The sequence below is a fragment of the Sturnus vulgaris genome, chromosome 11 (assembly GCF_052056855.1).
Source record: "Sturnus vulgaris isolate bStuVul1 chromosome 11, bStuVul1.hap1, whole genome shotgun sequence".
NCBI lineage: Eukaryota > Metazoa > Chordata > Aves > Passeriformes > Sturnidae > Sturnus > Sturnus vulgaris.
Window position 1 is genome coordinate 9,218,495 of NC_142253.1, and position 25,619 is coordinate 9,244,113.

Sequence of the window (25,619 nt, forward strand, 5' to 3'; positions counted from 1 at the left end):
TTACAATTTAAACAACCATGTTGATGCTCCTATAGGACTTGTGGCAACAAAAACTAGCTTTAAGACTATTATTTGTTGAAGGTTTCTTTTTTTGGGCTACAGCTTTTCAAGTTCAGACTCATTGGTTGAAGTGAGGGAAAAATCCCTTTAGCTATTTTTGTTACAGGAAAATACTACTTCACCACTGGCTCGGGTGGAGGGGAAGGGGGATGATGAACCAGAGCCTCCTGATTTGTCCTGTAGATCATCCTTCAAGACAAAGAGCATCTTTGCTAATTATAGAAAAAAAAAATTTAAACTAGGAGCAGTTGAAAAACTGTTTCTCAGCATGCTCAGTGGGCATTAGCTGCGATTTCAGCAGCTTAGCAAGTCCCACCCCTGCGTGAGCTCAGCGGGGAGGCCTGGAGCACTGCACATTCTCCCTGCTCAGCAGGGACAGGGGCTGCAGCTCGGCTGATTTGCTACAGGAATACTGGAAAATTGCCACCAATATAGCAAATCCTGTGGAAAAAAAAACCAACAAAACAACAAACCAACCCTAACCAAGATCCCCCAAGCAACTTCAATAAGGAATTAAAAGGAAAAAGTGGAAAAAAATCTCAGCTCCCACTGTTTCAAAATGCTGAACTCTTGCTGCATTATGGTCTGAGGCTTTTTCCATGATCAAAATAAGCAAAAGGTTTAGGTTAAGCCAGATTTATACAGACTGGTCCCTAACAATGCAAGTGCAAACTTACTGTGCACTAACTCTTGCCACAAGTCAGTCATGGGAACCAAAGACTGGCTGTAGAATCTGTAACAGCTGTAATATCCATAGCTATTTTTCTTTAAATTTGGAAGAGGGAAAAAAAACTAAATAGACAAGTAAAACACAACAAAATCTTTATTTTACAATCAAATAGCAGTTTAAGTTTTATAGGGGCAACTGAGACTTAACAGTGCACACACTACACACTTAAGCACGTTTAACATTTCAACTCAAGCACTGCTACTACATTTTGTTCACATAAAGAACACTTTGCCTATTGCAATCCTTCTCATACACTACACACAACACAGCATTTCATTGGCAAAATTTCAGAGTTACACACACAAGCAGCACCAGAGTAAAAACACAAATGTGCTTTTGTAATACAGCAATAATGTCATGAAAACAATGATTTTTGAATTTTCAAACCTCTGAACAGGCATTATGTTTGTTTTAATATTGCCAGAATAGATAGAAACATTTTTATCTCATTATATCATTCAGCACAAGTTTGTAAAAGTCTGATCATCCAAAATGGGAGAAAGCATACACAGGACAGATGAATAAATTACCTACGTGTCTAAGACATCACACATTTAGTTCTCCCATGCACACTTTACACTGGAACGTTGAATTAAAAATATCTTTTTTTTCCTTCAAGGAACATCTGGAAAATTTAAATCAATGATTGCTGGTTGGGCTTTCCTCCTCCAGAAAAAAACAGCATAACTTTTGCATGTTCTGAGATTCCAGTTCAATGTCATCCCTTTCCTGAGTGTTTTCAACTTTGACCTATTAGTTTTAAAATAAAATCTCACAGTAACTGAGGTTCTTTCTAAAAAGTGATTTAAATATACCTGGGATTTCATCACCCCACCTTGCAGTAGGGAAATATCAGACAACATTAGCTAAGGAATATTACTTTCAGGTCACTTGGGATTTGACAGTAAAATGAAGAGCCAGGGCCTTGTCAAAGCAGAGCCAGTTATCCAACAAAATGTGAGGCAATGGACCAATTCCCCATTATAACCTACAGAGAGACTGTAAACAACCTACAGAGAGACTGTAAACAAAGACTAAGGGGCCATGAAGATCACTTTCTGTATTTCATTAAAACAAGGAGCAGTTTTCATACTGACAAAATTCAGAGTTCAGTACTAGTGTCATGTCACTCCAGGTTAGGCAGCAGAGGACACCTCCAGCCCCAGAGTCTGATGTGTTTTAGGAGGGTTAAAAGTTGCTCACCTTATGAGGCAATTTGGGTGCTACAGATCCTCAAATATAAAAGCTACTCAGAGTTTGGCATCTACCATACAATTGCTGCCAGTCAAGCGGATTTAAGGGCATATTTTAATCTCTCTCACATTATTCTGGTCCTGGAATTTTTTGCTTCGATCTCATAGTAATTCTGAGTTGGATAACTCAGGCCAGGACAAGGGGCTCCCCATGATAGGTGTTAGTTTACAAAGATGGCAGTGTTTTCTAATACTAATGTATTCCCATTCTGCATACCTCAACTAACAGTTTCATCTCTAACAAACACACTGGAATATGCTGATAGCTCCAACTCGACAGCACAATATCATACAGACAGGGGCAAGTGCCAAATGGTTAGTTAAGCAGATAAGAAAGGCACTCATTCTTCCTTTAAAAAAAAAAAAAAAAAAGGAAGCTATTGCAGTCAGGCAGACAGAGTGTGGATGGGAGCTGGCAGATTCCACAATACAGAGTCACGTCAAAAATGGCCTCCTGCAAACTGTTCCTTCAAGCATTTGAGTCAATCGAAAGGGAGGAATCCTTCCCATTATCCACAGGAGTTTTAGCTCCCTATTTCACAGCAGAGCAACATTTCCTGTACATTTTGACATACAAGCATGTAAGAAGCTCAGAGAATAAATTGTACTCTGCAGCAGAGGAAAAACCCTCTCCCCACTTTCTGTTTCAAGTCCTAAAGTTGAGTCGGGACTTTATTTTGACAGTTCCCAGGTCTGTGAATGGAAAATCCCTCCTCAGCACTAGCAGGCTGGTGTCTGCTGCACACACCCACTGCACACAGCAGAAATTCCAGTCAATAAGGCAAGTGGGGCCCAGGCGCTGGAAGGGGAGGAAGGAGACATACAAACAATAAGAAAAGCATCTGGCTCTGTTACTGGCTGGGAAGGAGACTGGAGTTCAAAAAAGACACAACTGCAGCCTTCACTTCACAGGAAGATCATATGAATTCTTGCTGCCCTACTTTTCACACAGACCAAAATATGTGGAAAGGGTAACTTGGGGCTTCCAACCCACGCTTTAATGTAATTCCATTAACTCAAGAACAGTAATGAAACCCACCTTGGACATTTTTGTCCCACAGGACCAAAATATACCCCTGCTCCTGATTTAGGCCTGTGGAAACGGCCCAAAAAGTAAAGTCCTTTGCTGAACCGAGCCAGCCATCCCTCTACCACCACACTAATGGAGGCTGCTCTGCTGTCCTTCCCTGGAGATAGCAGCCAAGTCTAGTGAAGCTTCTCTCATAGCAACCAGAGCTCCAGAGCCAACAGCAGCTGCTGTCACTGCCTTCAACGCTTACCCACAGGATCCAGAGCACAGCAACACCCTCCTCCCTGCACCTCTACAGCAAAAAAAAACCCAAAAAACCTGAATGCTAGCAACAAGATGACTTCCTGGGTCAACCACAAGAAGCAGAAAAAAAGAAATCCTAGTATTTCCTATATAAGTGAAAAGAGGAATCTCTGATTATTGAAAAAAATTAAGAAATTCCTTTTTTGGATTTAGATTCCGGCAGCAACATCCAGTCAGGGTGGGGGCAACTGCCTGAAATCTGTAATGTACCAGCACACCATCAGACACCAACATCAAGTTCTTCCCTCACCCAAGGAGAGGGATTCGCCCCCACCGTAGTCCCAACGCTCTCATTACATCATGGCCCGAGCCCGCAGCAGCCACAGGAGTCCTGCAGCACCCCGTCACCTCTCCAGCCCCGCAGAACACCCTCTTCCCCACCAGCAGCACACCCAGGATCTCAGCTGGTGTCAGAGGAACACGAGGACACGGCCGGGAAGGGGCTGCGAACCCCCCCTCACTGCTACACCCATTTCCCCGCTTCCACAGGGCCACACGCGGCCTCGCCTCTTTCCCTCCCCCGGGACGGCGAGACGCTGCCCGGCGCCGCTTCCCCACCCGGCCCGGCGCTGAACTCCGGTCACCGGCACCCAAGGACGAGCCGCCGGTCGACAGTGACCTTGCCGGTGCCGTCGAGGGTCGGAGCGGGGCCGAGGCGCGGGCAGCGCGGCGGGGAACCCCCCCCGGCGGCAGCGGTGGCCGCGGTGACGGGCGAGGAAGTGCGGGAGGATCCGCGCTGCAGCCGCCGGCGCCGGGAGCGGGGGTTACGGAGGAAGGCGCCGCACGGGCACCATGAGAAAGCAGAAAATGCAGGTCAAACACCGCCTCCCCTGAGGCCTGGAGTGGCCGGCGGTTCGGAGCGGGCAGCCACGGCCCGGAGGCTGCCCCGAGCCGGACAACGACTCCCGCGGCCCCTCGGGACAATGCAGGGACACGGGGGCGCGGAGAAGGCCGGGCTGCAGCGGGGCTTCCCCGGCGCTCGCCTTCACCGACAAAGCCCCGCGGCCGCTCCAGCCCCAACTCCGGCCCTGGCACTGCACCGGCCACCAGCGTCCCGAGCCCGCGCACCGCCGGGCCCGCCATGATGCCCGCACACCGCGCCGGACCGGGTCAGCTCGAGCCGGGCCTCCGGGAGCATGGTGGGGCGCTGCCGACCGGGCTGCCAAGGCAGCGCAGAGCAGAGCGTCAGACCGCGGGCCGCGCCAGGAGCCCCCGCAGCCGTCCACCCAGCCGCCCGCCCCAGCGTTCCCTCCCGCCGCCGGGTACGGCCGGTTCCCGCCTGCCCGCGCCTACCTGGCCGGCCCGTTCTCCGGGCCCCTGCGCGGCACCAGGCCCGGCTCGGCGCCACGGCGTGTCCCGGGCAGCCGGCGAGAGCGAGCGCTCGGCCGCGGCGGCCCCTCCCCCGGCGGCGGCGGCGGCTTCTCCCCGGGCCGGGCGGAAACGGCACTGGGTACACGGGGATCCCCGGCGCCGGCGCCAGGGGCGCCCCGGGCACGCCCACGCCGCTCCCCGTTGGCTGTCACGCCGCCGCGTCCCGCCCCACCGGGGCGCCCGCCGCCGCCATGGCCCCACCCACCCGCCTTCGCCATTGGCGACCTCCTCCCGCGGTCCCGCCCGTGCTGCCGCCTCATTGGGCTCCAGGCACCCGCCCCGCCGCGCGCCCCGCGGTCCGCGTGTCCCATTGGCGCACGGCGCTGCCACTCGGCGCGGAGAGGAGGGGAGGCGGCCGCCGGCAGCGTCGATGCGGTGCGGGGCGGGCGGGCTGCGGCAGCGCCCGCCGGGCGAGCCGCGCTACGTGCCGAGGGGCGGGGCCGGCGGGGTGCGATCGCTCGGCGCGGGGCAACTCCCGCGTCGGGACACGTGGCAGAACGAAGGGGCGGGGCGGGGGGCGGCCGGGAGGTCTGGGCGGAGGGGGGAGCAGGGCGCCTGCGCGGCGGCGCGCGCGCGGGGCCTGCCGCGCGGCACGTCCGCGCGCGCGGGTGTCGGCGGGGGGGGGGGGGGGAGGCTGGGCCAGGGGTCCCGTCACGGCTGAGACCGCCCCTCCTCGGGCCGGGCCGGCCGGTCCCCGACCCTGGAGCCCCGAACAAAGGCCGCGGGACAGGGAGGCGGAGGGATGGCCCCTCCGCGGTAGGAGGGGCTGCCGAGCCGGGCAGGAGGGGCCCCGGGGAGCTCGCTGCCCGCTCTCGGCCGAGGGGCTCAACCCGGTTCCGGTGCCCGTGTACCGCGGCTGCGGCCGCTCGCAGTGAGCGATGCGTGCGGTCCGCCGCGCTGCAAGGACGTGGGAGGAAGAGAGAGGAGCCCGGGCGCAGAGGGAGCCGCGGGATCACGGCGGGGGCTGCGCAGCCGCCGCCCTGCTCCGGGGTCGCTCGGCAGAGGCGGCACACGGGGAGCTGCGGGCGGGCGGCCGCCCCCGCCGTGGCAGCCGGCCCAGCCCCGCCATCCCCGCGGGAGGGCGGTGCAGCTGCTGCGGCGGGTCCCGCGGAGCCGCGAGGCGGGGACAGCCGGGTCGGGTCACGGTGCGGCGATCCAGGCGTGCCGCAGGCTCTGTGCGGCGCTGGCGCGGCGCTCGGGCGCGTAGTGCAGCGCGGGCAGCAGGAAGGCGGCGAAGGCGGCCGCCTCCCGCGGTGTCCAGCCGTGCCGGTCCGCCAGGATGCCGGGGAGGCTACGGGGGAAGAGCCGGGAGAGCCGCAGGAGCGCGCCTGGGAGAAACACCGTGGGCACAGCGCCTCAGTCACACCTGCGCGGCTGAGGCTGCCGCGCCTTGCCTCAGAATTAACCCAAAGCGTACTGAAAGATCTTTGCCGCCTTCTTGGAATTTTCTCTGTAAGCTCCACCTTCGCTGCCCCTTGCAGGTTTGGCTCTCGGGTGCTTCTCAGGGGCCACCTTTCCAAGCTCGTGTTTGGAGTCTCCCTGTTCCTGAGTACTTTTCTTAGCTGGGAATGTGCCAAGAGTGCACAAAGTGTTCCCAGAATAACCATGCCAGAGCCATTGCTGCTTGTACCCTGTGCACCCGAATGCATCATGCTATTTCAGTGTCACAGCTAGCAAGACACTCTTGTTGAATTTATGTGCCAGCCAGCTCTGTGGGGCCCAGCAGAGTGTATGAGAGAAAAGCAGTCCTCATCCTGGGGAGTGCATGGTATAGATACAGTGATTCAAGTTAGGCATGTGTGGTCAGGCCAGGCTGGTTCACAGGGAGAGTGAGAATGTAGAACTAGTTTTGACTCATTTCTTTTAAGAACCATAGAAGACATAAGTATGAGCAAAGGATGTGGATGTGCAGGGAGGTGCTTGTTAAAGTCCAGCATGGTACCAGTACTAAGCACTGAATGAACTGTGGATAGGCTGGTAAGCATGAAAGCAGAGAAGGATGATAGGCCAAACTGCAGAAGGGTGGAGTCATGTGATGCCTTGTGGTTAAAGAAGGCTTTCAAAACTCATGAGTCAAAGGGAAAGGAACTGGGGAGAATAAAACAGAAGAGATGTTGCACTTGGGTCAGACGACTAAATATAGCAGACACATTGGAAGGATATGAGTACCCCATTCCTGGTCATCATTGTTCTCTGCCAGTGAATGGGTGAAATCCAGCCTGTTACACACTCCTGAGCCTTCCTGGCATGGAGCCGTTTCCTGGCTGTATTTCCATTTTCTCCAAATCCAAAGGAGAAAGAATGGAAATGCTTTCCCTGTTGGGTGTTTCTATGACCATTTTCCAGGATTTTGCATTCACCCCTGGAATGCTCATGGATTGCAAAGATAGGCAGGGCAGGGAGTGTTACTTCTCTTTATGAAATTTCCTTTTGTGTTCCATCCCTGCTTGTAGCCTGCGTTGTGTGTGCATAACTTTTGGGGGAGTTCAGCATGAGCTGAGTAGGAGTGTGTCAGAGATCTGCAGCGATTTTAAAAATAAACTTCCTTATGCCTGTTCTTACCTGGCCTGCTGAAAAATTTTGTTGACTTGTTCCATGAGAAAACAATTTCAGTAGGAATTCTTCCCAAGAGTTCAATAATACGAGCAACATGATCTAGATGGAGGGAGGGATGACAAATTTAGATACAGACTGCGACACTTCTGTTGGTGAAATGAATAAAACTGATGGAGTCCTACCATCGTCTCTGGAGAAGTATTTCCCAGGTTGAGGATCGAATAGACGCTCCCCAGTTGCCATTTCAAACGCCTAGAAATGGAGTAGCACTGTTAATGCACTAATTGTCTTAGAGATTTCCTTGCTCACTAACTGATGGTACCAATTGCCCTCTTTATCACACAAAACTGATCCTAAAATATGGAAATACGCTGGCTTTATCTGTACCACAGTGAAACAACACCTTTAGCTCTGAATGAAAAGCAGCATGTGCCTGATGCAGGCAGGCCTCTGAACTAATCTATATGGAGTGTGAATTGCCTTAGAGCTCAAACTAAATTAGGAGTGGGTTGTACCAGCAGCAGACATTTGCCCTAAGGCAAATGAGTGTCAACAGCCCCTTTTGCCTTCTCAGAAAGAGAAAGGAAGCTTTCTTTACATGGATAGGTGGATGGTAAGGACATGCTGCCCTGGCCAGGTAATGTCTGTCACCTCCTCTTGCACACACAGTGTTGTCCCCATCCTACCAGGCAGGCTGTACTCCAGATATCCGCAGGAGTGCCGTAGTCTAATCCAAGAAGCACTTCGAGGGCACGGTATGGCTGGGTCTGGATCTCCTTGGAATAAGGCTTGTACTAAAATAGAAACAAATGCCCTATGGCTGGTGTCTCTAAGCCAGTCACAGCAACGCTGGTGGTCACAAGCTTCTTGTGTAGTGACAGGACACTGGGGACACAAATGAATGTGCGTTCTCAGCTCTGTACAGGACACGGCCAGCACGTGGCCCACTGACACCAGTGGGAATCTACCTCCCACCACTTCACACCGACCAGGGTTCTAAATTTCTAGTTGTAGGTACTAACTGTAAATTGGAGAAACGTCCAAAGCTGACAGTGTCTCAGGAAAACCGTGCACAGCTTGGAGCTGAGAGTGCCAAACATAACACGCCCCAATATCAGCATCTCTGAAATAGCTGTTCAGCTGTAAAGGGACAGACAGACACACAGTGTGGGATGGAAAAAAGCACACAGCATCCCACATTGTCATGGGATTGAGACTCAGAGCAGACTCACTGTCCAGCATGCGCTTCCTAGATCAGCAATTTTCACCTCTATGCTCATTAAATCAGATTCTTCCAACTGATTGGCAAGATCACCTCCTAGATGAAAAGGACAAAGAGAAATCAGGTCTTTCTGAACCAGCAGGTACACACCACTTGCCACAGGAGAGGCATGTCTGCCTTCTCTTAAAGTTTCTTGGCCCAAAAGGTCCTAAATATTTTCTATCATAAATCAAATGCCACCCCTCTTTTTTGAAGGAACACAAAAGAAGACCTGGTATCCAGTAAAAACACAAGAGAATGTTTGAGAGAACAGTAGCTTGGAGTGGAACAGTGTGACCATATACTCCTGTCCTGCTGCAAGGTTCCTCTAGTACCAAGGATAAATTACTGTGGGCCCAGAGGAGAGCACCAGTCAGAACCAAAACATCTGTAATTTCTCCTCAGCCTTCAACAATCCTGGCTGTCACAGACCTTGGATACAGCCTGCTTGGCAAGCAACGTGGAGTTTACGCTTCCATATGATCCCAGAAAAAGGTAATTCCTGGTTTAGTGACTTACAGTGAGCTGTCAGCCTATGTTTAATATTGTGCTTTTCTGCTCCAAGCAAAAGACTCGGTCACTAATTTAGCATTCCCTGATTGCCCCAGAGTTTGAGACACAAAACAACACTGTCATGGGAGAAACGCTCACAGGAGAACAGAGCGCAAGGATAATATGAAAGGTCTCATTGCTGGGAGATGAGATAATCTCTCGAGAAACTCTCCAGCCCTACATCTTATTCAATATTCACACCATTCCGTGCAAATAAATTATGTCTCAGAAGGCCTTGAAGATTAGCAGCACATACAAGTCTGCCACAAACCTCAGAAATGAGGGAAATAAAGAGCAGGAGAGTCATACAGCTTTCTGATCAAGCCTTTTTGTACGTAAACCTTTCAGTAGCTGAAAACATCAGATATGTGGAACTGTCCTGTACCTAAAGTCTTGAGAGTGAGCTCCGAGGTCATGGTGGGGCTGTTAACAGGTATCTGTGACCTGTAGTTGTCCTTCACACAAACCCACCTGCAGGACCACATTTCTGTAGGTGCCTTGACTCCAACCTGGTGTTTGTGTTAAGCAGAGAAAGGAGAGGCCTTTCAGCAGCATAAGCTGACTATAATGCTTTATACTGGCTGTTGCAGGAGATGTGAACTTTTCCTAATGTATCTGTACCTGCTGCCTCTCATTTCTCTCCTGCCAATAAAAACCTAAGTCTGTTTTCTTGTTAAAAAAAACCTGGACTGCTCACCTGTTCCCTGGTCGCAGTCGAGTGTATCCATGATAAGCCTTTGGAGCTTTTTGCTGCATCCACACAGCAGGATGTTCTCTGGTTTGATGTCTGCGTGGATGATGCGGCAGCACTTGTGCAGGAAGTGCAGCCCTGCCAACACCTGGACAATGAGGCAGCACTGTCACACAAGCCCTGAAAGGGTCCCCACTGCCTCTCCTGCCCCAGCAGCTGCCAGAGCAGGCAGGCACAGAAGGAGTGCAAGTCAGGGACAGTCTGGCCACTGATGGTAACTATTGGCAATAAATGGTTTCCTGTTGGGGTGGCCTGTGGGAGCAGGCACAAGTGTTTCATCACCCCATAAGGCAGCAGAGCCCCAGGAGCAATTGGAGGCCTGGACAGCCCAATGAAGAAAAGGCTGTTTGAGGTGATACACAGTAAAAAGGCAGTGTGACAATCCACAGATATCAGCATGGATGGGCAAGCCCAGGGAGGTGGGAAGAGGATGGGGCTATGAGGAGGCATTATGATTACAAAGCTGAACTTTCTCCTGGAAAAAACATTCTTGTTTATATGGCTGTTGTGTCCTGAAACCTCTGTGCCTCTGTGCTGATTATAACCAGCCCCCAACTTCCATATGAATGACAACGACATGGCATGGGAGGGTGTCCCATTGTACAAGGAAAGAAGACACAGGCTAGCGCAGACAGGAGGGGAAGAGATCATGAGTGAGTGCAGAGGGAGGATTTCAGGGCCCTGCAGGAGAGTCATGTAAGGAAAGAACAGCTTGTGATGCAGCAGGGAGAGCCTAGCCTGTCACAGGGGAGAGATAAACAACACCTACCAGAGATGAACAGTGACTATCAGAAATCAGTAACAGAAAAAATGCTATGGGGAGATTTCAGTTTGTTTTCTAACACTCTGGTCAGTCATAAAGGACTGGTAAATATTCTCTGTATTATCAAATTCTATTCTGGGATGAACACCAGCCTCAGGGAAATATCAGCCTTAAATGGTAACTGTGAAACATGGGGAAGATTTAAATAACTAAACTGGAATGAATCAGAAGTAAATACTGCCCCAGTGCTGATCTGAAGGGGGAAAACAGATCTGAGATTTTACAATTAAAGCAGATAATGTATCAACCAAAAGCCTGAGTGTGAAATGGAGCACAGAGGTAATGCCAACACATTTTTGTGTAACTTATTCAAGTATTAGTGGAGCTTCTTTAGAGAAAGGAGAGGCTTTCTGTAGTAGCTTATTTTCTGTAGTAGGATAATAGAAAATAGGATGAAGGAGGAAGCAATTTTCTTTCTTAGTATTCCTAGAAGGGCACAGGAATCAGGGTAGCAAATCTTCATCTTGGCAAGTGTGCAGCCTTCTGATAAATCTCAGCATGAGAGGCAAGAAGTAATGTTAACTATTCGGAAGCCTCACTCAGGTTTCCCATTCCCTAAGCAGAGCCAGCCCTGAAGAAACTCAGCTTTCACCCATCCTTACATCCTTATGTAAGGCCCAACACATCCTTACAGGAGATGAAGGAAAAATTTGCTCTGCACAGGGAATCCTCAACATGGAAAGAGAACCAGCTGACCAAATCAGCAATCTAGAAATTCGTGTAAAGATGGGAGGGAGACTTTGAGCAGCCTTTAGTGGTACCATGCAGAAAGCTGCTGGAGCTGGCAGTGCTGCCCGTGGCTGGATGCCAAGGCAAATCCAGCAGTCTGGCATTACTGCCAGAGGGGACTTCTCTGGGCAGCATGAGGGCAGAGATGATTTGCCCACAAGAAGTAGAACTATGGCAGGCTGTTTGTCCCCTGCTACTTCTACAAGCAGCAGAGAACCCAATAATTACTGAGCTGATGGGAACAGAAGTGCCAGCCCTAACTCTCTGGTGTACACCTGCAGGCTGCTTTGTGACCCTGACTCCTTTCCAAACTTGATGAGGCTGTAGGCTTAGCAGTAACACCCAAGCCCTTCCCCTTGGGAAGAAGACTGTAACAGCCCCTTGGTGCCCTTCCCTGATTGCAGCTAAGTTCTCACCTGCTGTAAAGACTTCTTCACAAAAGGCAAGGGCAGTCCCTGGGCTGTGTAGTTTCCCATCAGGCATCGCATGGAAGGACCCAGCACCTCAAATACCAGGCACGCATGTGGGAAAGAGTTAGGGAATCACTAACAGGGAAAAGCCTTTCACCAAAGCAACCAAATTTCTCCTAATTCAGCCTCTCCTCTCCAGCCATGCCCATGTGCCCCGGTCCAGCTACAACCCTGCTCATCCTCCTCATGGCAGCACAGCACTCAGGTTTATACCATCCTGTGGCTCTCCACGGCAAACCTAGGCTTTGCTGACCCAGAAAAGCATTCTCCACAGAAGGATATGGAAACCATTCTCTCCAATCATTCTGAAGTCGTCTAACAAACAGACAATGTTTTCTCCTGCCAGGTCCTTCTTCTTCATGCAGCTTACCTGAGGGAGAGGATTCCAAGAAAGCTGCAATTAGAGACATATATATGCACAAGGACACCTCGTACCTGTTTTATCCTGACAGACTTTCTCTTCTGGGAGTTGGCACTTCTTAACAAATCTCATGAAAACAACATCAGGAAAAAACAGGAATTAGTTTCTGTATGTTTTATCTTGCTCTTGACCAGGTGGAACTACCACACTCACACCAATCCTGCTGATTGTATTTAGCACATTTCCTGCTGCTTATATTCTCCAGGCAGACCCAGAAAGTGCTCCTGCTTGTGCTGGAAGGGGATTCCCCCAAGAAGACAGCTCCTTGCTCCCAGCATCAATGGCTTTGCCTCGCAACAGCCCTTCAGCAATTTCCCTCGAGAGGTTGCAGAGAGGCAGAGACATAGTGGCTGTCTTTGGCCTCTCAAGTGCTACTTGTCTTATCAGGGTAGAGAGCAGCTTTCACAACTGGAAGAACCCAGCGAAGAGAGCTTATTTGTGCTGGAAAAGGGTTGGCTGTGGGCAAGTACTGCAGTAATCTATAGGATATGGAGGGGTGGTGGAGGGGGTGAACATATTTTTTGTACTAGAGCCAGGGTCTTCAAACTCAGCATATAGTAGGTCCAAAAGCAAAGCAGAGATGGTTCTTCACACAGCACATGGGTAACTGGGAACAGTTCTTGTAACATGGGGCTCTGGGTACTGAATGTCACAGGGGTTTGCAAGGGTTCGAGGTAAATCCACTGAGAATTCCTGCCCACACAAGCATCATCTTTGGCCTGAGAAACCTGCAGCTGGAAAATTCAACAGGCCAGGGGAGCATTCAGTGTGGGAGCAGCACCCTGTGCTCAGCTTGTCCTTACACCCACCTGGACATGTGCTGTTGACCCAGGGTATTGTGTTGAGTGAACCTCCAGGCACAGGTGCTGCAGCACCCCCAGCACCACACACCTGTGTGACAAGGAGCACCAGGGGCTTGCTCTCCCAGAGCACTTATCCTGGTACAGCAATTCATGATGCTTTTTCTCTTTTCATGGCCACAGCTGCCAAGGTTTTGGCTTGGCTCATTTTGCAGATGTCAGATCCACCTGTACCAGTGCCATAAGGTCTGTTCTGGCACAATAGAAGTGGGCAGTCCTGAAAGCAGAGATCAGATCATATCTCCTGGCAGCTCTGCAGGCACTAACCCCCCAGTGCTGGTGGGAACAGCCTTGGGAACCAACTGTGTGCTACTGAATGGGCAGGCATGTCTCTCAGAATTAATAATAAATTAGGGGTAAGGCTCACTCTCTATACAGGGTTGTGCTGATGTGTAGAAAAGCAGCCCTCTGATTATATTAAATTAGTGCCACTTGGTACTTCCTCTTGCATCACTGCATCTGGCTCATCTCCCTTTAGATAGGGCCTACAGATTTACAGGTGTTAACTAAACCTTTCTCAAACCTTCTGGAGAAAGGTCACAGAGTAATTTAGAGCGCAGAATTTAATAGCTTTTACTCATCTGAAGCTGATGTAACTTTGTATTTGAGCAAACTTGAAGAATTGAAGATTTCTAGAACTAGCAGTTCAAGCCAACTTCAAAGGCAACTTGCTACAACCCAGATACAGACACTTAATTACCACTTCCATTAGCAGAGGCCAGAAGAAGCTGACTTCAGATATTTATTGTATTTTGATATCCCATTTTTTTTCTATTGCAGATATTTTCTTTTACTTCAGTATCAGTGTTGTGATACAGCAATGTTCGAGTGACTTTCCTCTGTGAATGACACAAGTACAGCAGACATGCTCCTATCTCCTGCTTAAGAACATGACCACCTTCTTCTATTGATTATCCACCTTATCATTCTGCAGATTTCTCATTTTTGCTGGATTTCAGTCTCAGATAAAAGAAGTGGGCTGACAGGGCAAATGGGATACAGCCAACATGTCCCAGTATGATAGAGTAAGGAAAAGTTTCCTGTTTCAGAGGCCAGTGCTGAGCCAGGGTGATTTCTATGAATTCCCCGGTTTCTGGGGTTTTTTTCCTATTCCTCACCTAGCTCCTGGGACTGCGACCTGGAGGCAGAGGGGATGATGAGGCTGCTAGTCAAACCTGAACGCCGTGGCTGCCCACTGAGCAAAGCAGAGACCCTCAGAATTTACTTACACAGCGGAGGAAAGCAACCTCGTCCTGGGCAGTCTCAGCAAAGCCTTCCCTGCTTTTCAGAACCTTCACAGCTACCTGCTTCTTCCTCCTGGGAAACAAACCACAGCTGTCATCCAGTGCATGTCAGTGGCTGTGACCAGCAGCACTTCCCTTTCTCCCAGTCAGCCAGCCCTAGGCTCTCCAGGGAAGGTGCTGTCCTTCTGCAGGCACCCTTGGCCTTGGTCTACAGCATGCCAGGCCCTTGGGCATCCCTCCTGCTGGCATCTGGCAGCACAACTGCCCCAGGGACCAGCAAGGGACTGGAGAGAAAAAGAACATGGATACTGCAGGGTCTAACCGAGAAAAGAAAATGCAGAGCAAGGGCTGATCTCTCCTCATTTACATTCTTTGATTTCTGGGGACCAGCTCTGCTCGTTGCACCCCACTGATCTTGCTGTCAGGGATGCCTCGCATGCTCCCAGACTGTGTTCTGCTGTTTCTGCAAGAGGGGCCAGCCCCGCCCAGGACATCAGCCACGCCTTCCCACCTCCCTGAATGGCACAGAGCCCCTCACCTCATGTCCTGGCACAGCCAGACAGTGGCGAAGGTGCCGCTTCCCAGCTTGTGCAGCACCTGGTACCTCGTGTTGAACACCTCTCCCTCCTGCACGGGGTGGTGGCCTCCTGTGGAAAACCATCACCAAGAGGTGTTAGTGACATCTGTAAATGCTCTTAGACTGAACGAGCAGCTGAAGACAGTCTGACAGGTCCCAGGGGCCTCCTCTAGCCTGGGAGGAGCCTGGCACAATCTCATCTCTGGAGCCTCATGCCCAAGGACTGACCTGTGCACTGGGCTGACGGCATCTCCTGCTGCACCTGCTCCTCCATGGTCCTGGAGCATGGCAGATCCTGGCACGAGGGGATGGAGGCAGTGGGACCCCAAGCTGTGGGACACGGGTGGTGTGATCTTCAGCACATTACTCCTTTCAAGAGAGCTCGAGAGCTGCAGGGTGGCCATACCTCTGCTGTGCCCTCACCCCTTTCTTTCCCATTCCCTTCAGCAGCTCTTGGAGCCAGGCTGTTACAAACACTTTTGGCACTTCAGGGAGACAGGGATTATTTTAAAAGTTCAGAAGAGGAAAGCTGGCAGGCTAGTCCCAGGCCAGGGCCAGGTGGGAGTCTCAGGTTTCCTAGTGTGTATTTTCAGGGACTTAGCAGGATCTGTGGGATCCCCTCCCACAGCCAGGGAAAGCACCCCCTCCCTATCCCCATCCTGGCTGAGAAAGGAATTTGGGCTTTGGCTGGCAGGAGGAGGCTTCTGTTCCAGAGGGGTGTGAAAGAGAACTCGCATTCTAAACACTACAGTGCTGGTTCTCTGCCCACAGTCCAGCCCTGGGGCTGGAGCATGGGTTTATCACTGACCATCCTGTGACATCCCAGCAAGGCCACAGGACATCCTGGCAAGGGGCTGCTCCTAGGGTTTGTTACTATGACAGCCCAAGCCATAAACACCAAGACAGCACAGACAGACTGATCCAACTGCTGTCCCCCTAGTTAGCCAGCTAGGACTGGCTTCAGTACTGGTCACCTGAAATAGCAGCCCAGAGCCCTTGTTGCTGATGAAATATAGTCTTAAGCTATAGTAGCTGTGACACTCCCAATCCAGCCTTTCATAATTTGGAAATGTCACTTGCTGTACAGCTGAAGCTTCAGGCTAACACACAGTCAGAGCTCGAGACAGGTGATAGTAATGCCCATAGACCATTAGCACAGGTAGAAATATTGAACTTTAAATCCTCCAAATCAGGTCGCTAAAGCTAAGAACTCATCTGTACCAGAGGATTTTCAGAAATAGTTATAGAGGGCTGGCATTGCTGGTGGCAGGGAGTTGTTCTGGAACAGTAACATCTTCCAGGTGCTGAGACAGAGCACCTTTTTGACTCAAAGTTTTGACTTCCTCAAAACATTAAAGTTTTTTTTCCATGTGCTGATGCTCCTCTCAGCACAGCAGCCAGAGGCACAGCCTGCCTTTGGGCACCCAGTGAGCTCCCAACACAGTTCTAGTTAAGGGTCAGACTGGGCTCAAGACTTTCATCCAGTCAGGAAAAACCCAAAGTGTCAGAGCTGACGTTACTCTGTTCACCCAAGCCTGCACAGAAGTCTGAAAAGAGCTCAAAATGCCTCCCCCTCCTCACATTTCTACACCTCTAACCCTTGCATTTATGCTGTTTAGAATCAGTCTCTTTAGGTATAAACCTCCCAGCTGATGCATGTCTGCATGGCCATTCTTTACAGCAAATACTCGCTGACATCTTACCTATGAAACAAAACTGAAATCGAAAATTTCCTTATTAGTGCATGGATTAAGCTTATCAGTACCCTCACACTCCTGCACCACCAGCATCTGCCTGAGCCTTCTTCACTCAGATCCTGAGGACAGCAGGGCCTGAGCTGAGAGCAAGCAAGGTTTAATTATGTGGCTAACCATTCACCTGCCAAAGGAAAACTCATGAGTGTGTGGATATTCAACAGCTTCTTCCCTTGGTAGAGTGCTCTGGTGATAAGAGACTTCAGTGAGAAAATAGGATCCAGAGGCAAACCCAAAGTGTAAGATTCATCCTAGCCCTAGGGCTGATGGAGCTTTTGGGCCATTCACTGGGCCCTGGTGGCCTTGTTGCTGCAGAGGCAAGACAAGTCTATCCTTAGGCATGCAAGATTTACCTCCATCCACCCTCTCTGGATGGAAGCACTGGCAAAAGCTGAAGAGTGTTGCTATGCAACTTGGTACAGGAAAGTGAAATGCACTTCTTTAAGCTTTGTGATAAAGGACAATTGGTGCTTTTAATCCTTCATTTCTTGACATTTTCACATTAAATACAACTTATTTTGATTTTGTCATTACAACTATTTTGTGCAGAACCCACTGAATTACTTGCAATCCTGGACTAGCTCAGAGAACTTCAGCCCAAGAACTGCTCCTACGTGGCTTGTGAGAGCCATGGACAAGGAGTGATGCTTCACGTCTGGCCTGGACTCCTCCCCCCAACCTGCACAGAGTACAGTGTACAGAGCTGCCCAACACCTGTCACGCCTTATGACACTGGACCTTTGGAGTGGGAGAACTCACCAGAGCAATACACACTCAGCTTCTGCACCACCACAGACCTACAAGCCCTTGCTGAGCACAGCATCCCTGCAAGTCACAGCACACAAGCGCCCTGTGGGGCTCTGAGCCCCAGGGCCCAGCACAGACTCACCATGCAGCAGCTCCTGGGCAGGACACGCCATTCCATTTGTCATCTGGCTCGTTCTGGAGCTCCCCAAAGTGAGATACCAGCTGGTCCTGCTCTGATTTTAGTCTGCACTGCCCCAGGAGGGATGTCCTTGAGCCCACCAAACTTCTGCATCGCTAGATGGACGTGGTGAGAAGTGGGGCAGGGTATCAGATCACAGCACCACTTCTGGGAACAACCTTGGCTTTGGGAGAGCAGGAGACCTCAGACAGCTGCGGTGGATTCACTTTACTGCTGGCCTCTCCCTGCCTCCCTGGCAGCAGGCCTGTCAGCCTGCAGTAGATTCACAGTCTCCACAGCAACTATTTATAGCGGGAAATTCACAGCTCTACTGAGATGGAAACAGAGAAATCCTCCCCCTCTGCTCTGCCTTCTCCAGACCCAGAAACCGTGGGGCTGCCTGAGCTTCCCCGGCTCCCAGCAGTGCCAGCAGGACTTGCTCCTGTGGCACCATCTTCTGCCTGGCAGAGCCATCCCTGTTCCCAGAGCAATCCGTGTGCCACACTGCTGGACCCGAGGAACCTCAGTCCCTGCAGCAGTGCCTGCACACAGCCCAACACCATCACAGCATGGTGCTGGTGGCCATAGAGCCCACACTTCCCCTGTTCCTCTCTCTCGGAGAGCAAGCACAGCAGCATCTTCCCCACAGCCCTTGGGGGGGGCCCGAGCATCCCACGCTATGCAACACTGGGGAGGAAAAGGCCACACACAGTAAGAATCACATTTTTTTTCCCCCACTGCCACAAGCCTCACACCGGAGCTGGGCATGGCTTGGCCTCCCCCTCACTGGGGCCCTGGGCTCGCACAGCTCGGGTTTCCTGGCTGAGGCTGCCGAGAGCTGGCCCCAGCCCTGCAGCAAAGGGTTAACCCTGCCTGCAGTAGCTCTGCTGCAGCTCCAGGCTGCCAAACCCAGGCCAGGGCCTCCCAGAGCGCTTCTCCCCCTGCCTGTGCCCCTGTGCTCTCACCTGCCTTCCCTGCACTAAAAATACCAAGGGAGGGGGCAGAGGCTGCGCCAGGCCGGGTGCTGAGCCCTGCGGGGCAGCCTGCAGGGGACAAGTGGCTTGTGACCCCTTAAAGGGCAACAAGAACACACAGAGTACACAGTGGAGGGACTGAAAGAGGGGGAGAAGCAGACTCTAAAAAACTCTGCTAGTAAAGGAAGGGGAGGGAAGAAAAGAGGACACATGGACCAGGAGCCAGATTGCTGCCTGAGAAGAACTGTGAAATAATTTAAATTGTTTTGGTAAATTAAGAACACGGGCTTGTGTTGTGACCAACAGTGACAACAATGTACCTTACCCACAGTGAGAGACACAACCAGAGCTGCCACACACCGTGTGTCCCCAGTGCCAGCCCAGCACCAGTGTCTGTGCAGGGACACTGCCTCCTCCCGTGGGCAGGGATGGTGACTGAGCTCTGGAAACTGCAGAGGGATGCAGAGAGTGGAAGCTGGCACAAGGTTATCTTAAAGAAACACAGCCTAGGGAGGAGGGAAAAGCCTTGCTCCTTGCACAGCTTCTGGGTCCTGGTGCTTAGGAGCACACAGTTTCCACATAGGACGAAAAAGAGGCAAATACATTCTGTGTAATTGCATCATCATGCAATACAAGCATGACACAGAGGTTGTATATTAAAATTTATTGAATTATTGTGTAAGAATTCTCTTTATTAAAATCATTTTGACTCTAAACTGATTATTTACAGACAAAACCTCTTATATCACCAATAGATTCCTACATCTCAGAACAGTATCTACAAACAGTTATTACACTATGTAACAAAATTCTTTTTTTTTCAAGCTTTTTATATTAATTATTAATTCAAACTTGAGAAAGACAGTACCTTGGGTGCTCTGAGCAGAACCTAAGGAGTGGCAGGGCATAAATGCAGGTCAGGCCATACCATAACAGACAGACAGACACCAAGTCACAAGGCTGGGAGAGGGCAGAGTCATCACGACAGAGGATCAAGAAAAAGACTGCAAGAGCAAATGCCCTGGGTGTTCTGGAAACCAAAATAATCATCCCCACAAGAAAGGCACACACACACACAAAAAAAAAAAAAAAAAAAAAAAAGCAGCATCTTGCTGCAACCAGGGCACACCCTGAAAAAGAAATGGCATTCCACCAAGGCAGCAGCATCCAAGAAGAACCCTCTATTTTCATAAAAAAAAAAAAAAAAAAAAAATCAGCCATCATTTCTACCAAAATAAAAAAGCTTTCAGGTACAGCCTAAATTTGCCACCAGACAGATGAAAGCAAGAGCTCTCACATCTACATCACGTGGGTGCCAGCTGTGCTTCATCGTGCCAAAGGGAGAAACATTCAAATACACGAACGGAGATTTATCTTAATACTGATCAGTTCTCAGCCTTTCACCCAGACCACGGCAGCAGCAAGTCCCTCCCTCTGACCGCAGCACTAAATGAAGCTGGTGCCTGCCACTCCTGGGAGTCCCACTGGAGCAGTGACATCCCTGTGTCCCACAGCAGCGGTGGCAGGGCTCTCTCTGCTGGTGCCCACAGAATTTGCTACCTGTGAGCAAACAGGAACATCCAGACAGGATTCTCTGTCCTTGACAAGGAACGTCCGGTTGGTTGTGGAATCAGGCAGAGACTGGAAAAAACTTGGAAGGATCACGAGGAATAAATAAATAAGTTTTCCCTGCAATAGGGAATTTCATAATAAAACTTGTTTTGTGCAAATTTAATTCTGCCACAGAAACTGATTTTGCCACAGGAGAGGGGCATGGACGGAGATAAGAGGGGCCATGCCTAAACACCCAAGTTGATCACAGTGAGGGCCTTCAGTGCCTGTCCACAGGGAGGAGGATGCTGGTATCTAGAACACCAAGGACAGATGGATGGGAGGAGATGGGCACTACCAGCCTTCCATCCTCATTGCACCTGCACCGGGCAGTATGTCCTGTCCAGCCATGCAAGGACAAGCTGAAGATGTTAAATAAGTCAATCACTCATGTTTAGCTCTATTTTTAAGTCTTGATTATTGCTCTAATAAAAGCAGACTTTCACAGATACACTTGGAGAAAGCAGATGATTTCCAACATTTAGGAACACTACTGAGAAGCAGGGAGAAAATGTGGATATCAGTGGGAGGTGGAATGAGAACTAAGCCTCAAGCCACCCTGTTCTGGGAAAGTGCAGAGATAATTCTGCAAAATAGGGGCAGACACTGACAGTCTGCAGAGCCAGAAATCCAGCAGAGATTCTGTGGCTTCTGGCAGACACTCAGCAAGTCGGAGAGGCCACAAACCAGGCCTTGTTTCCTAAGGAAGAAACTCCATCCACCAACACACAAGAGGACAATGCTACTCCACCACTGTGCCTGCACCTGCCTCAAACGAAGGAATCTCCTCCTGCAGTCCCTAAAGGAATGGACTTGACTAACATGCATTGCATTGACTTTTTCCCATCCAGCAGTCCTCTCCTCCACTCAGCTTTTTGGGGTGACCAATTTAATCAGATTTAGTCAAGACAAAGATTTCAGAGATGCTAAGTTCCAATAAGTTTTGTGGAAATGGGTGGTCGGGCAGGAGTGAGACCCTAACTGGCCCTCACCTGGGGAAAGAGGCAAACTCTGCAGCCCCCAGATTTTTCCCAGCCAGCCAGCCACCGCTGCTCCACACAGCAGGATAGGAGCAGAAGGTTGCACAGGGATGCTCATACTCTGGGCACACCACGAACCTGGGAATACTGCTATACTTCTGAGAGAGGGTCACAGCAGAGCCAGCTTTGTAGTGAGAGAGGCCAGCATTAGCCTGCTCCAAGAACAACTTTGCAACTGCACAGCATTTACACAAAACCACAGGGCTGATAGAGTAGGCCTGGAATTACTGCTATATGCAATGTAAAGAGAGGTAGGGATGTGATCCTGCTCTGTTCTAGCCCTGCTACCTCCTGGCCTACACAATCACCACCTCAGAGTAGTGACAGAGGAGTTAGACCTGTCTACCTGCCCCAGGCACACAGGACATCAGCGTGGAATTTGCAGGGGAGGAAAGAACAAGTAAAGCACTCTCATAAATTAGCTCCTAGATGGGCAGAGGACTGTTCACAAAGTGGAGGAACTAAGGAGGGAGCCGTGAGGAGCTGCCCAGTGACAGCTGCCAACTAACTGCTTGTGCCTGCTCCCGGCCTCTCCTCCGTGCACAAATCATTCTTTTTTGCAGGACACCCAACCCTCCTTGGGAACATCATGGTTGTGCTTGACAGCTCCTTTGAGTTCACAGCTCACCAAATAACCCTTCCATGTGCCACAACAGGAGAGTTTGAGCAGTGGAGCTGAGAGTTAGGTGTAAGGCAAGCCTAAGAGAAGAGCACAAGAGAGCTGGGACTGAGCAGTGGGGAAAGGCGAGCTGCTGGTACGACAACAGAGACACCTACAAGTTATCCCTGCAGACAAAGCAGTGGAGAAAATTGCTCCAGTGCTGACAGACGTTTGTCAGTAGAAGTGCACAGAGATACTTCTCCAAGAAAAGCTTTGTCTCAAAGCCACGAAGTTAAACATTCTCCTTTAGCATTTAAATACATTAATTTTCTGAGGGTATTTACAAGTCCAGTTCAGAGCAGCAGAACAGCTGGACATTGGAGGAAGGGGGAGTGGCACAAGGCATTTGTTGTGCTTTTCCAAAGAGCAGGGCAACCTCTGACCACAAGGAACCAGGAAGACAGATCCGAGCTGAGTCAGTGGAGTCCGCAGGGAGCCAGGTAGCGACTGAATTTGTCCTGAGGGAAAGGGTGAGGGGGTGCTGTTCATTTGCAGTGGGCCCCATGGCAAGTACCCATGCTGGTGAGCACATTCCAGCCAAGCAGGTGGCACACCTGCTCTCAGAGACCAGAGCACTGGGGAACAAGAGACCTTCACCACTGGACACTCTTTTCTACATCCAACATCTGGGAGCAGGAGGGACATGGCAGAAAGGAGTTTCTCAGGAGTGCTTGCTAGCTGGGAACAGAGGTTAGCACAGTGCTCAACCCAGGAAAACTTCCTGATCTCCAAGGAAGTGAGTGGTTGCAGCAGGGAGTGTTCCAGCACTGGGAAGGGCATCTGTGCAAGGCTGAGGACTCCATAGACACTGTGCTCGGTGTTATCACCTGACTCTTCAATAACATGGTTTGGGAACTTGGCACATTCACGTAACATCTGTAGGAAGGACCTGTGTGGCCCCTCAGCAGTCTGCCAGGGAAAAACCCAAAGTTCGTCCTTTTTTTTGTTTCATTTTACTTTTAAAAAGAAAAAAAAAACTGTAAAAAAATATTCTCTGAGATGCAAGGACGCTTGTACTTCGTACTGCCTTGGCCATCCCCTTGCTCATGTCACCTGCAGGTTCCTTGGAGTCTGGTTCCAATGGCAGCAGGACACCCTGTTTATCAACTAGGATGAGCACTGTCCCCATTCAGCCAGGGGAGAGCAGTCTGTCTGTGCCTGTCACAAATCTGTGACTTTATTCTCCACAGCTGCTGCAATCTGTTGCAGTCTATATCCAAGCTGCATCTTCTGTGCCGTTGGGTCTTCTTCCAAGGCAGTAATGATCTGCAACGAGACAGAGCTCACAGGCAGCCTTTCTCCAGCACACAACACCCAACCAGCTGAACACACAACTCCTGAACTCTAGGCATTATGGAGAACCTCAGGCTGGAATTAAGCATGCTCTAGTCTAGAGTGGGTATGTAGTAATTAATTTCAAATTAACCACAAAATAAGTATTCTAGATTCATTGTAGTAACTTACAGACTTCATAGGGCAAAAAGAATGCTAAACTTCTCATCTGAAAATTATATCTTTAGTAAATTAATCTGAATTAACTGCATTTCTTTTTTAAGTAGAGTATTTGGATATTGGGGTAAAAATGAAGAAGGGCATATGAAATCCCAAGAGGATCCAAGTTAGAGATAAGTTCTTTTTGCTGATCTCCTCCCTTGCTCTTTGATAAGAATAAAGCAAACTCATGACATGAGTTAAGCATGCCAATGAAACAATACACAGTGTTGGAATAGTCTGACTGCTCTTAATTGTTAATTTTTGTAGTATTTTGTTAGGGCGGTAAAAGAAGAAAGGTATATTCATACCTCCTGGAAACACACACACTCACCTGGTCATAGTACTTATTGATGTATTTGTACAATTCATGTAGAGCCACCAGGGAATTGAGGTCACCTGAGTAATTCTGTTTATAAGAGAAGAAATTAGACAAAACTATGAGACACGTAACAATTGTCCTGTCAAATTCTGTGCCCTCACAACTCATTAAGAAAGGAACAGGAAAGAGAATTCACCAACAATTCCTAGCAAAGGAAAAATCACATGTATTTCTTGCCCTGAATCCTTGACTACCCCCTCTTCTCTCCAGTGCTGTCTGGGCAGACCCTCACCCTCCCTGTGGTGCAGGACAGCCACCAGGCACAATCAGTGTGCCTGAGCAGAACTGCACGCTCAGCTGGAATATCTCATCTTTGCATTAATAACTCTCTCCTGGATACACAGGTGAGAGGCCAGGTGACTTCTGAAATAGTTTTATTTACCCGTGATAGCTCAGCCAGGGCAGAGTTCATCTCCTGGTCACTGGCAGAAATGGTCTGACGAATGTCTGCGTAGTACCTAGACAGAGGCACACAGGCAATTAGTGCATGGTCCCTCCTCCCCACTGCTGAAACTACAACTCCTCACATCCAGCACTTACCTTTCCACCATCTGCTTGTAGCGAGGAATGTCCCGGGCATAAAGCAGCTTATTGATTGGAGAGTCCTTGAACATCCAAAACCAGAATTGGTTATGAAAAGTTCCTTTACTGTGCTGTGGACTAACCTCAGCAGGTAACACCATCACTTCTATTTTCTGCCATTTGTTTCAAATAGCAGGCTCTCCTAGTAATGCAGTCTGAGGTACCCTGAGATGTACGCCTGGGATCCCCAGTCCAGCCTTCCCCTTAGAGCTGGGTGATCACCAGTATGAGATCACACTGGCTATGGCTTTGCACAGCTAATGCCTGATGTACTCCATCCCATCTCTGGTGACCCGTGCAGGACTGTTCCATCCCCAGCACAGGGCGAGTAATGACGGTGAAAAGTCTTTTTAATGGCCAATCTGAATGTACCAAGTTGCATCCTGTGACTCTCACTGTCTGCCACAACCACCTGGAGTTTAGCTCTGTCCCCTAAGTAGCTGCAAGCTATAAAGAGCAGCACTCAGTAATTTCTTGTTGCTAAACAAAATCTGATCCTCCCTCCTCTTCCCGGGAGCCCCCATTACTCTCCAGCTGCACATGGAAGCCAGGGGGAGCCTGGCCTGTTGTCCCCACGGTGCTATGCAAACATTACCTCTCTAAGGCAGCACTGCTCAACTCTCTGTGCCAACCATGCTCCCTTCTCCCTCCGTACTCACCCGCCCTAACTTATGGTCAGCTATTGTACAGGAGTCCATGAAGGTCTGTGCAATGACCAGCAGCACAGCATCCACGTTATCTGATGTCTGCACATCAAAAACAAACTGGGGGTTCTTGATGATGTTGATCCAGAACCGCAGGGGGAGGCTGTAGAGAGGACAGAAGTGCAAAAGGGCATCAGCAAAGGTAGCAGCTACAGTGCCAAAAGATACTCTACATGTTACTGCATCTCTCTGCTTTGCCCTCCCAGCAAAACCAACTCTTCACCCTATGGTCTGCCGCCCTGCACTTTTGCTGCCCCTCAGTAGGCAGAGGTGGCTGTCACTTTGCAAGCTCTAAGCAAGTCAGCAGTACCTCCTCCAGGGCCCTCAAGAACACCTCACCTGTTTGTCTTCCAGATATGGATGGTCTCAGGGTCTGCAATCCCATAGTGTATGGCCTGCTCATCTAACAGGTCAAAGAAGTATTTGACTGCCAGAGGAACAGGACGGTTGGTACTGAGGATCACCTGGAACAAGTCATCCACAAACTTCTGCAGAGTGCCCTGT

At 50.2% G+C, this 25,619-nt stretch overlaps 2 protein-coding genes and 1 long non-coding RNA gene across 4 annotated transcripts in view; all 3 read right to left on the minus strand.

Annotated features, from left to right (window-relative positions):
- Positions 1–865: 865 nt before the first annotated feature.
- LOC148222480 (uncharacterized) lies at positions 866–4,812 on the minus strand. Its single transcript, XR_015806036.1, has 2 exons — positions 4,670–4,812; positions 866–2,842 (listed from the first exon to the last, which is right to left on the minus strand). It is a non-coding gene; the product is annotated as an uncharacterized LOC148222480 (long non-coding RNA).
- A 1,075-nt stretch (positions 4,813–5,887) lies between these two features.
- Positions 5,888–18,278, minus strand: LOC106850407 (SRSF protein kinase 3-like). The gene is made up of 11 exons (XM_088171766.1): positions 17,635–18,278; positions 14,953–15,061; positions 14,400–14,487; positions 12,170–12,259; positions 11,836–11,940; positions 9,814–9,955; positions 8,536–8,621; positions 7,990–8,097; positions 7,486–7,555; positions 7,310–7,402; positions 5,888–6,075 (listed from the first exon to the last, which is right to left on the minus strand). Exons 1-11 carry the CDS (start codon positions 17,675–17,677, stop codon positions 5,888–5,890), a joined length of 1,122 nt encoding a protein of 373 aa, XP_088027892.1. The 5' UTR covers positions 17,678–18,278.
- Positions 18,279–19,293: 1,015 nt separating this feature from the next.
- The window catches only part of PLXNB1 (plexin B1), a 55,789-nt gene continuing 49,463 nt past the window's right edge, over positions 19,294–25,619 (minus strand). For both annotated transcript variants that reach the window (XM_014872352.2, XM_014872316.2), the window contains exons 32-37: positions 25,455–25,615; positions 25,071–25,218; positions 24,370–24,434; positions 24,212–24,287; positions 23,782–23,856; positions 19,294–23,222 (exon numbers count right to left, since the gene is read on the minus strand). In XM_014872352.2, coding sequence (XP_014727838.2) covers positions 23,118–23,222; positions 23,782–23,856; positions 24,212–24,287; positions 24,370–24,434; positions 25,071–25,218; positions 25,455–25,615 — 630 coding nt within the window. In that variant the 3' untranslated portion in view covers positions 19,294–23,117. The remainder of the gene's footprint in view (positions 23,223–23,781; positions 23,857–24,211; positions 24,288–24,369; positions 24,435–25,070; positions 25,219–25,454; positions 25,616–25,619) is intronic.